The sequence below is a fragment of the Caloenas nicobarica genome, chromosome Z (assembly GCF_036013445.1).
Source record: "Caloenas nicobarica isolate bCalNic1 chromosome Z, bCalNic1.hap1, whole genome shotgun sequence".
In the NCBI taxonomy this organism is placed as follows: Eukaryota; Metazoa; Chordata; class Aves; order Columbiformes; family Columbidae; genus Caloenas; species Caloenas nicobarica.
The window spans coordinates 25,338,715-25,351,279 of NC_088284.1; the positions used below are offsets into that span (position 1 = coordinate 25,338,715).

The 12,565-nt window shown below is 46.5% G+C and overlaps 1 protein-coding gene across 2 annotated transcripts; it reads left to right on the top strand.

Moving 5' to 3' along the window:
* The first annotated feature begins 2,432 nt into the window (after window positions 1-2,432).
* On the top strand, window positions 2,433-9,754 carry FST (follistatin). Of its 2 annotated transcripts, XM_065656671.1 has the most exons (7): window positions 2,433-2,503; window positions 3,341-3,423; window positions 5,357-5,548; window positions 5,983-6,201; window positions 6,566-6,790; window positions 7,830-8,060; window positions 8,785-9,754. In XM_065656671.1, exons 2-7 carry the CDS (start codon window positions 3,342-3,344, stop codon window positions 8,865-8,867), a joined length of 1,032 nt encoding a protein of 343 aa, XP_065512743.1. In that variant the 5' UTR covers window positions 2,433-2,503; window position 3,341; the 3' UTR covers window positions 8,868-9,754. The 2 variants fall into 2 exon arrangements, with proteins under 2 accessions (XP_065512743.1, XP_065512744.1); XM_065656672.1 differs by lacking the exons at window positions 2,433-2,503; window positions 8,785-9,754 and adding an exon at window positions 8,539-8,775 and having other exon boundaries at window positions 3,065-3,423.
* Window positions 9,755-12,565: the final 2,811 nt, after the last annotated feature.

The following is a 12,565-nucleotide window of genomic DNA, read 5'->3' on the forward strand; positions in this document are numbered from 1 at the left end:
CTTGATACAACCACCCCTCTTTTGAGAGGCAGCACATTGAGGGGAAAAGAGTAAAAGGAAATACATTATACTAGTACAGTGAATGCTGACTTATCACAAAATAAATATCCCCCATATGTATATGTATGTGCGTGTGCATATATATATATGTATGTATGTTAATAGCACATGTCACACAAGATTACACTTGGGGATTATTTTTCCTTCTACTCAGTATTTTGCTGCAATTTTCCTCAGAGACCAGCCACTCAATGTTTTAGATTATGGAGTCTGTTGTAGCTACAGCTATATTACAGATAGGACAAAGACATACTTTTTATGTAAATTGAGAGCTAAATTTGAACTTTCTGCAAGTTTGAGATGTTAGTACGTATGATTTTTTAAAGGCTTTATTATTTCAAGATCAGGGCCAGCTGCAAAGACTGGATTCACATCCAAAAACATATTAAAATGCATACACTTCTCGGTAGAAAGAAGTTTTAAAACCTGTCAGACTGAGAACAACACTCTTTTTGTGTGCTGCCTGACAATTCAGTTACAAATCGAACTCATTGTTTTTTTGGTAATTTAAATGTGACCATTGGCCAAGCAGAAAGGGGTGGGTAAGTTGTATAGGGCGGTACACAGCGAGAAAGAAAAAGCATTTCTGATTATATATTATATCCCTGACACATTGTTACACACAAACCCAACATTTAACATTTCAAAAAGAAGAAGAAAAACAATAAAAGAAACAGCAGCTGTTTCTGTGTGATGTCAGAGAACAGGTGTGATACAAATCTCCATACCAGCAAAATCATATTGATCTCCTGATGATGCACGCATGAAGCACATGTGCAAACGCTATCGACCCATCTGGGATCTCATTTCCAGGAAAACGGCCTGAAATTGCCTCCCTGTGATTGAAAACGTCATCAGGATAAACACCGTATTGGCCAGTTATTTAAAAAACACACACAAACCGAGTAAGGAAAGGTGAGCCTGCCCCGCAGCACGCCCCTGTACGGCGGGCGTGCGGTGCTCCCTCGCTCGGCAAGAGTCGCCTGCGCTCCCCGCGCTGCCGCCGGGACGCCCGTCGGGCCACCCGTGCTTGGGGGAGAGGCGGCTCGGCACCGGCGCTGCCCCCTCGGTGGGGGAAAGCTACTTCCCGAGGTGTGCGGCCGCGGAGCGACGCCGCGCCCGGCCGTGGCCGGAGCCCCGAGGGGCGAGTTAGATGGGGGACACAGGAGAGGGGCTTCCGGGAGGGCGTGAAGGAGGCAGCGAGGCCCTCGACGCCACGCCTCGGCGGGCTCCGCGCCCTTCCCTCCGCGCCCCGCGACGGGCCGCCGCGGCTCGCTGCCCCCGCAGTGGCGGGGGCTGTCCCGCGCCTCCCGGCGGAGCCGTGCCCGCGGGGAAACCCGGGGGAAACGACCCCCCGGGGCACCTTGTGCCCAGGGTACGTCTTCTCCAGGAGGAGAAGTGGGTTTTGAAACCGGCCCTTCATTTGCGGCTTGGGGGTAAGGGGTGTTTTGCTATTGACTGTTAGTGTCGTCTGCCATTAGAGGGCACTAAGCAACCCTGCATTAACTCTGCTCCGCGAGCGAGGGCGGAGAGGAGAGAGGGGGGAGAGAGAGAGTGGCACCAATTTGGGAAAAAAAGATTTAAAAGGATGTGGAGTCCCGGAGCTTCTGAAGTGCTCAAAATGCCCGGGAGCTGCTCAGGACGATGATCATAATAATAATAACAAAAAAAAATATGCAGAGAGGTCAATCATTTACCAGTCTGCTTCTTAATGCGTGTGACCGCAGGTGGTACCGAGGGACATTGTGATTCATGCCCACTTTCAAAGCGGGACCAGGGCCCGGTCTGAGGCACCCAAACAACTGTCTTCTAATATTAGCACGGCTGTATTTCTGGATCTATTATAGTCTGTCCAGACAGATCCCATTGTAATGGGATCTTTTATTAAAAGATTAGCACTATCTCTTGCAGTTGGTGGAAAAAAATCTGTTATCACTGAGTTATTTGCAGTTGTGGGGAGGGGGCGGGCGGTTTGGGGAGCCGGAGGGCGGGAGCGGGGAGGAGGGGTGTGGGGAGGGCCGGCGGAGGGCGCGGGCGGCCGCGGCGCACCGGCCCCTGACCCGGCACTGTCCGGGCATTCCTGTCTGCATACCTCGCAGTCTGTTGTGCTTTGGTGGCTCAGAAAAGCGAAAGAATCGAAATTAAAAAGGCAGCTTTTGAATAAACAATACCATTTTCCGTTAAGTAATCGTTTTGTATAAAAGGAAATATCGCCTACTCAGTTTCATTCAGTGGTGCCAAAAAATGTTATAAATGAGAGACCGCCAACTTTTCTAAGGGGAGAATAATGCCAGACTGTGCTTAATAAACTAGTGCCCTAGAAGTTCATTATCGATGTTGCAATCTTTTCTGATTCTGAAAGGAGACCGCCTACGTCGCCCCCATTCCCGTCTCGTCCTCCCGAGCTCCCAGTGAAAAGGCTGTCACTTGGGCACAGTCCTAGGTATTAAACTTTTATTTGGTTCTTTCCTTTTTTTTCCTTTTTTTTTTTTAAGGTTTGGGGTTTGTCGGTTGGGGTTTGGGTTTTTTTGGGGCCGAGTCCCGCCGACCCAGCTGTGTGCGCGTCGGCCGCCTCCCGCCCGTCGGAGGTGCGAGGAGTGGGATTTAACCTGAGCAGCCACTTCGCGCGCGGAAAGCAGCGCCCCGCGGCCGCGGAGCACTCCCTGGAGCGAGCAGGCGCCGCTCCGCGCCCCGGCAGCTCCGCACCTCGGTTCACCCGCCCGCGCCGTCGGGTGGGACAAGGGGCGCCCCTCGCCCGCCCGCGACCGCCGCGGGTCTCCAGCCCCCGCGGCGCGGGCGCGGTCCGCCGCGCGCCTTCCCGCTTGCGCGGGCGCGGCCAGCTCCGCGGGCGCGGTGGCCGGTGCTGACGCTGCCTCCCGTTGCTGCGCCAAGGGCTCCGGCGGCTCCGCGGCGCGGGGCTGGCGTGGGGCTGCGCGGGTGCGCGCCCGGGGGTGCGCGCCCGGGGGTGCGCGCCGGTGCGCGCCTGTGTGTGCGTGCACCTAGAGCAGCTAATTGGAGAGGGTTTCCAGAAGGTGGAAAATGTCACCTGATTCACACTGAACTTTTTAAATCTCCCCACCCCCGAGCAGACACACACACACATTAGGAGACCGCCCACCGCAGACAGCTAAGACCCCCGTATAGATTTAAAGAGAGACTGCATTCAGAGCCTGACGTTCATTCAATAGAGCGATCATAAGCGGGCTGGCTAGAGCTCGCTCCCTCTCCCTACTCCCCCTCACGCTGTTTCTGTGTCTCTCTCACTCGCTGCTATACTGAGGATGTTAAATCAGAGAATCCACGCGGGCATGCTCTTACTCCTGATGTTTCTGTGCCACTTCATGGAAGATCACACAGTGCAGGGTAAGACCAGATTGTTTTATTCGCAGTTATGTTTCTTCATTATTACTATTGTTTTCTGTCTTTCGGGCATGGATTAGTTTGCTGCGGTGTTAAACGCCTCTCTCCAAGGTCCAACACGACAGAAGTTAACTGTGAGCACGGGATTGCTTTGTACCGAGGTGCAGAGGTGTCATTTATTCCTTTTTGATCAGATCCCTGCACTGCTCTGCATAAGCACGGAGGACAGATGAGAATGTTTCTTAGTATTTATTGTTATTATGCAGCATGAATGAAGAGCAGCATCGCGAGGGAACTTTCCCAGTCTCGGTTCCCGAATGAGTGCTCAAAGTTTGTTGGTAATTTAGCTCAGATTTTTATCTCCCCTGCCAGGCGGAAGGAGAGGTGATGATGGGGAGCCCCACGATTACAGATGACATTTTTAGAAATGAAGATTTTCTCCTTCCTTCTCCTTTTTTTTTTTTTTTAATAAATATTAGTGTTGGAAATTCTCCCGCACTGAAGACTATGCGTAAATAAGTTGGGTTTGTTTCTTTTTTTTTTTTTTTTTCCATGCGAACAAAACAAACCCGAACCTGATATTGACAAGTCTTAAGAGCCCTCTTTCGACACAAGGAAATATTGATTTTTAGTTTGGGGGCTTTTTCCCCTTGTCTTGCCCGTGTACCAACCACAACCTGGATGTCTTACCATTGCCTGTTTTATAATTTTTCCGTATTTTTTTTTCCTTTTCTCCCTCACTACCAAGTTAGAGCATAAGTTAATGTAATGTAGGCAACTGTGGACGCGAAACTTTTTTTTTTTTTTAAGGGCGTTGTTTGCTCAATGATTTTTAGCGGGGGCGGGGTGAGGGGGGCGGATCTTCCCCTGCGCCCAGCGACATCTCGGCTGGCCGATCCTGACCCCTCGTTGCGGTACATTCGCATCGGAGTAAGGAGTCAGGATCGAGCCCTGGCTGGATTAACACCAGAATCAATTGGTATTGAATTGCTGGAAAAGTCACATTGGTTATTCACGAGAGACTCATCCCAACCAAAACTCTCTAGCTAAAAAAGGGGGAGTTGCTTGGACTAATGGTCTTGGCTTGACTCCACAAATAACAGGGATACTAGGAAAAAAAAAAAAAAGGCAAAAATAATCCCCAACAAAACCAACTGTATCCAGTTTAAGGACAGTGTACTTTCCTCTGAAATGCTTGTGGGAGAGGTGGCACCCATAACTTTTCCAGCTTGATCGATTTTTAAAACTCTGTAGGGGCGTCCTACTCTATGTGCCCTTGTATTTTATATACTTTGCTCACTTTTTCTTGAGCTCTGATGACTTATTTTAGTGAAGGAAAGACATTTGTTAATAGAAGCAGCGAAATGTGGAGATTTCGAAAGACTTCGCTAACAGCAAATGTTCCCAGTTCGTGCAGATTGCAAAATGGGCTGGGACTGAAACTCTGTGCGGCACTAAAACAATGCTGCTGTGCAGCCGCGGTGAGGAAGAGAGGGCAGGGGGAGGAGGAAGGAATTTGCAAGCGCGATTTTCTTTTTATTCCCTTTTAAATGCACATCTTTTTCAAGCCTCTGTCACGTGCCGGCAGTGCTCCTTCTGCTCTACATATGGAATAAATACCTCCGAAAACTGCCTCGTCCTGTTTTGATCGAATCTTTTTCTTTCTGTCTGTTTGGTTTTTTGTTTGGTGTTGTTGTTCTTGTTGTTGGGTTTTTTCTGTTTGTGCTTTTTTATTTGTTTGTTTGGGGTTTTGTTGTTGTTGCTGTTGTGTTGTTTTCAACCGTGCTCCCAAATGGGCCAGCGTAGCTGCGGGTTATGAAATGGGACAAATAAAAGTAAACAGTCTAGTAAAAGTCATTGCAAGGCGCACGTGTTGTGTCTGGGTCACTGGTGACTGCCACTGATCCGGCTGGGTGTCTCCCCCCCCGCCCCGCAGCTGGGAACTGCTGGCTTCGGCAGGCGCGGAACGGCCGCTGCCAGGTCCTCTACAAAACCGACCTCAGCAAGGAGGAGTGCTGCAAGACCGGCCGCCTGACAACTTCGTGGACGGAGGAGGACGTCAACGACAACACGCTTTTTAAGTGGATGATTTTTAATGGGGGAGCCCCAAACTGCATCCCATGCAAAGGTGAGGGGGATGTTGGCGAGCTGCTCCTTGCTGAGGAGCGGTTCAGGCAGGGGCTGGACTGGGGGAGGAGAAGCGGGGAAGGAGTTGGGGCGGAGGGGAGCAGTGCATCCTCCGGCTTCCTTCCTCGGTGGGGGTTTGAGGGGCGTCTCGTGCCAGCCCGGAGATAAATGAGGGGACCCCCGTTTCTGCTCAGCCGCGGTGCACATCGCGGGGAGGAGGGGAGCGACCTCGTCTCCCTTCTGCCCTCACTGGCCAGGGGAATTACCCGCTAGCGCCTTTTCCCGGAGGGGGCGGGGGAGGGTGGGGGGGAGGGGAAAGGAAGGTGCTTTCTCCATGCTCTAGGGTCACGGTGTCTTTTTTTTCTTTAAGCAGTTTTGACACCAGGTCTGTTCTGCACGCTTGGTACTAAAGTGGTGCCTCTTTCCTTCCATCAGAAACATGCGAAAACGTGGACTGTGGACCCGGAAAGAAATGTAAAATGAACAAGAAGAACAAACCTCGGTGTGTTTGTGCTCCGGATTGCTCTAATATCACTTGGAAAGGCCCCGTGTGTGGCTTAGATGGGAAAACCTACAGGAACGAGTGTGCCCTTCTCAAAGCCAGATGTAAAGAACAACCCGAACTTGAAGTCCAGTATCAGGGCAAATGCAAAAGTAGGTTTGCAAATCTAACCTGATCTCCCTCAAACGCCAAAGGGTGTGTGTCTGAGTGTAGGGAGGAGGAGCTGTTGGGCCTACCTCCCCACAGGAATCAGAATGATGTTTCAAATGCTGGGTGACAGTAACTAACCACGCTTAACAGATATGGATGTAGCTGGGTTGAGAGTTCTCCACAGTCTAGCAGCACTTCTGTCCACTAGCTCCCCCAAGATGGGAAGGTTTCCTCAAGTGGCCCTTAGATGAGAAGAGCTGCTGAAGGCTCTTGTCTGATTATTTGTTTCATTGTGTTACCCATTCATTCCTCACTGGGACTCTGGGATCTCCTATTAATCACTGTTTGTTTCTGTCTTTATTTCAGAGACCTGTAGGGATGTTTTATGCCCAGGAAGCTCCACATGTGTGGTTGACCAAACTAACAATGCCTACTGCGTGACATGTAATCGAATTTGCCCAGAGCCTACCTCCCCTGAACAGTATCTCTGTGGGAATGACGGCATAACTTACGCCAGTGCTTGCCACCTGAGGAAAGCTACCTGCCTACTGGGCAGATCTATTGGATTAGCCTACGAAGGAAAATGCATCAGTAGGTATCTTGGTTGGAGGGTAAGGGTGGGGAGAGCTTCCTTGGTCAGCTGTTTCAGAGTATCATGTGTGAAATTGGACGGATATAGTGAGTGCTGGGGCAGAGGAGAGACTTCTAGCAGCCTGGGTTGATGCTCCCCTCCAGGAAAAGGAGAGCCAAGGCGAGCTTTGCCCCAGAAGAGATTGCCAAAGGGGTGAGGGAGTAGAGGGGCAGATCCTGATTCTCTTGCTATCGCTGTGGGTGCTGACATTAGTATCCAAGGGAGAAGTACCCGCCATTAAATAGACGATGACATGGCTACAGCTAGCAAGGTCTCCATATTCAGTGGATCTGGATTCCTGGAAACAATTGTCTTCAAGTGGTCTTGGCAATGCTTACATTAGCTTAATTGGAAACATCTGATCACTTTTTCCTCTTTAGAAATACTGCAGAGTTTGGAGACAGTGGGTGAAGATAGGAAAATAATCTCTGTGCATCCTGACATTCTGTATTGTGATTTCCAGAAAGGACTGAGAGTGAAGCATGTTACAAGAAAACACCTTCAGGGCAGCCTCTGCTCCCAAAAACTGTAGGGGAAATTCAGAGGAGTCTCAGGCTGCTTTTAGTTGGTATAGGTTGAGGTGAATTCCCTTTGCAATGTTGTAGACAATTACTGTGTGGGGGTTAGTTTAAAAATAATTGATTTAGAAATGCTGAATGTGTTGGCAAACTTTGCACTTACTGCTGATTTGGGGAGCTGAATTTCCATTTACATCAAACAGAGCAGGAAGGTCATATACAATAGGCAAATGTAATTCTGTATTCCCAGGATCAAGCTCTGCTGGCACAGCTGTATTTCCTTCCCCAGATGTAGACAGGCAATGGTGTCCAAGGGACTACTTGCTTGAGCAAAATCAGCAAGTATCATCAAATCTACTGCATCTGACCTTTGTCTGTTCACAATTCAAAGGGGAAAGGGAGTTTGGGGTTGGTTGTTGTTGCTTTTCTGTTTTTTTCTTTGTCTTTTCACTTACCTCTAGTATCCTGTGTATATTTTTAGAAGCCAAATCCTGTGAAGACATTCAGTGCAGTGCTGGGAAGAAATGCTTGTGGGATTTTAAGGTTGGCAGAGGTCGGTGTGCCCTCTGTGATGAGGTTTGCCCTGAAAGCAAGTCAGACGAGGCAGTCTGTGCCAGCGATAACACAACTTACCCAAGCGAGTGTGCCATGAAAGAGGCAGCCTGCTCCATGGGTGTGCTTCTAGAAGTAAAGCACTCCGGATCTTGCAACTGTAAGTGAGATTTTTAACTCTGCAGACACTTAAATCTTCTGAAGGCAACCCCTAGATAATGAAGACTTACACCTTTAAACATAAGAAAGCTTGATTTAGAGATTCGAGATACGGTACAGGTGCCATATAAGTATGTATCTATCATGCACACACTTTGGTTACTGATAAAATGCAGTACATCTCCAATCACCAGTTGGCCTTCAAGTTGGGGTTTTGGGGCTATTCTGAGGTCAAGTCATTCTGTCAGGAAGGGGTTGCCCTAGGAGTGTAATTGTAGTGATTTCTTCCTACTTTGTCTGCTCTCCTGTGCTTCGCTGATTGCTTTATTAACACTTCAATAAACTCTAACTCGGTCCAAAAGAACAAGCTTAATGGTAGCACATGGGCACCTGGGTTAGCACAGTTGCCTCTACTAACTCTGAATGAAGGACACAAAGCAGTTAAACCTAGAACACGAGCGCTTTTTATTTGATTTCAGGAATCTGCCAATAAAACCTGAGCCATTGATTCTTCAGAACTTTCTGCAGTTATGACTTCATAGATTTTTGTATAAAACCCCCCTTATTGTGTAACAGCAGATGCCAAAGAGCATCTCACTACAAGTCGCATAAAATGCAACGCTGTATTATGGCTGTTCAGAGGGCTTTGAAAACATGCACTGAGCTGCTTCTGCGCTGTTGTTGTCCTTATTTAAACAACAGCTCCCCTGTATTCCCCCATCTAGCCATTAATGAAGACCCAGAGGATGAAGAGGAAGATGAAGACCAGGACTACAGCTTTCCTATATCTTCCATTCTAGAGTGGTAAAACCTCCATCATTATTGGAACAGCCATTGGGCACGAAATCAATGTCCATACTGTAAATAAGTGTATGCTTATTTATTTTGGGGAGAAAAAAAGTATACATAGAGTTGAGTCTCGTAGACATTTATTTATACTGTGTCATGTTTTATAATTTATATATAAAATGTCTGGTTGACTGTACACCTTGTTTTTTGAAGAAATATATTCGTTACGGGAAGAGCAGTGTTATTTATTGTGAGGTCTCTTGCTTGTAAAGTAAAGTTTTTCTTTTTTCTTGTAAACTATGAAAGTCCATTCCTTAGAGCTTACCCACATGATCTCATCTCTTTGTTTCACTGATGTTAACTCTTTTCCACTTTAACAAACTTGCATGTTGATTTCTGTTATGTTTATTTATTGGATTTTCTTCTTGCCTCTGGTCATTAAAGATTCCTGGGGATTTTGTTTATAAAGGATCTTGACAGACCAGAAGGCATTGTAACTGACTTAAGTATACTTCCAGGGTGTAGTGAGGCGATCTTTAAGGAAACTTCTTCCACTTCACTTTTCTCTACTTGTGATCACATCATGTATTGAAGTGATCTCAATGCGCAGAGCATATATACTGTACTATATGAATTCCAGACCCAAAGAAGTCGGATTATGAAGGTTGTTAGTAGCCACAGGGCTAACTGTAAGGAGAATAAAGGGTTTATTTTATTTTTATTGGTTTATTTTTTGTGACATGCATAAGTGTTCTATCAGGTGTTTCCTTCAAGATGGTCTTGCAGTACCACTTTCAAAGGTTTTTTCCTAGTGTGTCACTGAAAGTTATATCAAAACTTTATCAGTTCAAGTTTCTTGCTTTTCATAATACTTTTTTTCTGATGCAATTTTATATTTTCAAACATGGCGAGTTAAATATAAATTCATTTAAATATATAGTTTTGTACTTTTCTACCATGTAAATGTGCAATGTATATAAAAGTTATAATGCGTATTTGTACATAAATGATGAGTGAAAAAATAAAAAATGGAATTTTCCCTAGAGGTAGTCCTCAGTTTTTGGTTCTAAAGGGTTCTGGCCCTCTGGTGCAGAGAAGACATACTGGTGGTTATATGAAAGAAGGTTCATGCTTGGTGCAGCAGCAAAACACACTGGTTAAGGACAAAGCTTTCAGCTGACATTGATTGAATAAACCCCCTTTTTCAGACAGGAGTGATGTCTTTGGTTCATTGTTATAAATTAATTTTAAATTCAAGCACAGTGATAGAGAGGAGTTTGCAAACCATCAAAAAGCACATTATCGCTTGGAAATTATTTTGTCCCAAAAAATGCAGGTAACAACCATAAGCACAGCAGGGACCAAAATCCTGTTTTTATGCTACGTGGGTTATGCTGTTCTCCCAAATGAGGCTCCGCTTACCAAAATTTCTCTATCATACTGCATAAAACTTAAAAACATACTTAAAAACATACTTAAGCACCTTTTTCAATGGTGTTTTAAGTACTTTACTAAACAGAGGTCTGAGAGCAGAAGATGACTTACCTATCTTGCTTAAATACAAATTATACTTGCAGGCTATTCCTGATATAATCTTCTGTTTATTTTTTACTATAGAGAAAACTCTTAATTTGTTATGGATTGCTTAGTGTTATCCAAAGCAGATGGAATTTATTCTTCTATGAATGCATAAAAACTACAAGTGTGCAACTACAAAATTGTATTCAAAATAATAGCAAAAAAAATCTGCCCTTCATCCTCCTGTTGCTTCATTTAGACAAGTAGTCTCTTGGGGAGGAAGTACACGATGAGAGGAGCAAAGAGAGCAGGATTTTGGTCTCCTGAGGGAACAGAACTCAGAATAAAAGAGAACAAGGGCTGGGAGAACAGAGGCATGGAAAAAGAACCTATCAGAAAATCTCTCAAGGAACTAATAAACACATGACAATGACATAAACACAAAATGTTTAATAGATGTAGAAAGTATAGATGTGGAAAGTAGCAGCAGAGATTTTTCTCAAATTCAGGTAGTTGCCAGCTACTACGTTTCCAACAAAAGAACTCTAAAAGACTCTTTTTAATTGTAAATATATGCACATGTCTTACAGAGAGACGGTAGCAGAGCAGGATTTCTGGGTTCCAATTTTAAGCCCTGCTGCTGGTTCACAAAATAACTTTGAGAAAGTGACTGACAGCGAAATTCAAAAAGAAGCAACAAAAATGCCAGGAAGCTATCTTTACGAGTGTACATGTACCTGAAATGGCCACAAAAAAAACCACATCAGGTTTTTGCTGGTAAAATAGTCTAAAAGTTCTTCCACCGCATTTCCCATTGCTATTGTTGTTTCTATACAGCTGAAAATCTTGAAACCTAGCTTTCACCAAAACGTGCCTGTGATGTACAGGTGAGGCATCTCCTGACAGGCTTCATGAGGTATGCATCTTCTGAGCATACCTACCATATACCAACCTCATTACTAAGAACAACAGTGCCAGAGACTTTCTCCCAGAAACAGAATCGCAGAAACACAGAATGGTTGGGCTTGGAAGGGACCTCTGTAGATCATCTAGTCCAACCCACCTGCCAAAGCAGGTTCACCTAGAGTAGTTTGTACAGGAATGTGTCCAGGCGTGTCTTGAATGACTCCAGAGAAGGAGACTCCACAACCTCTCTGGGCAGCCTGTTCCAGTGCTCTGGCACCCTCAAAGTAAAGAAGTTTCTCCTCATATTCAGATAGAACCTCCCATGCTTCAGTCTGTGCCCATTGCCCCTCGTCTTATCGTTGGGCACCACTGAAAGGAGTCTGGTCCCATCCTCTTGACACCCACCCTTGAGACATTTATAAACATTGATGAGATCCCCTCTCAGCCTTCTCTTCTTCAGGCTGAACAGACCCAGCTCTCTCAGGCTCCTCAAAAGGAAGATTCTCCAGACCCCTCATCATCTTCGTAGCCCACTGCTGGACTCCCTCCAGTAATTCCTTATCCTTCTTAAACTGGGGAGCCCAGAACTGGACACAGTACTCCAGGTGTGGCCTCACCAGGGCAGAGTAGCGGGGGAGGATAACCTCCCTTGACCTGCTGGTCACACTCTTCTTAATGCATCCCAGGATACCATTGGCCTTCTTGGCCACAAGGGCACATTGCTGATTCATGTTCAATCTGCTGTCGACCAGAACTCCTAAGTCCCTCTCTGCAATGCTGCTTTCCAGCAGGTCCACCCCTAACCTGTACTGGTGCCTGGGGTTATTCCTCCCCAGGTGTAGGACCCTACACTTGCCCTTGTTGAACTATCAGCTTCATCTCTGCCCAGTCCTCCAGCCTGTCCAGGTCTCGCTGAATGGCAGCACAGCCTTCTGGTATATCAGCCCTTCCTCCCTACTTGGTATCATCAGCAAACTTGCTGAGGATGCACTCAGTCTCTTCATCCAGGTCATTGATGAACAGTTTGAACAGGACTGGACCTACTATTGACCCCTGGGGAACATCACTAACTACAGGCCTCCAACCAGACTCTGCATCATTGGTCACAACCCTTTGAGATCTGCCATCCAGCCAGTTCATGATCCATCTCACTATGCATTCATCCAGCCTGCACTTCCTGAGCTTGCCTATGAGGAGATTGTGAGAGACGGTGTCAAAAGCCTTGCTGAAGTTGAGGCAGACAACGTCCACTGCTCTTCCCTCATCTACCCAGCCAGTCATGCCATCATAAAA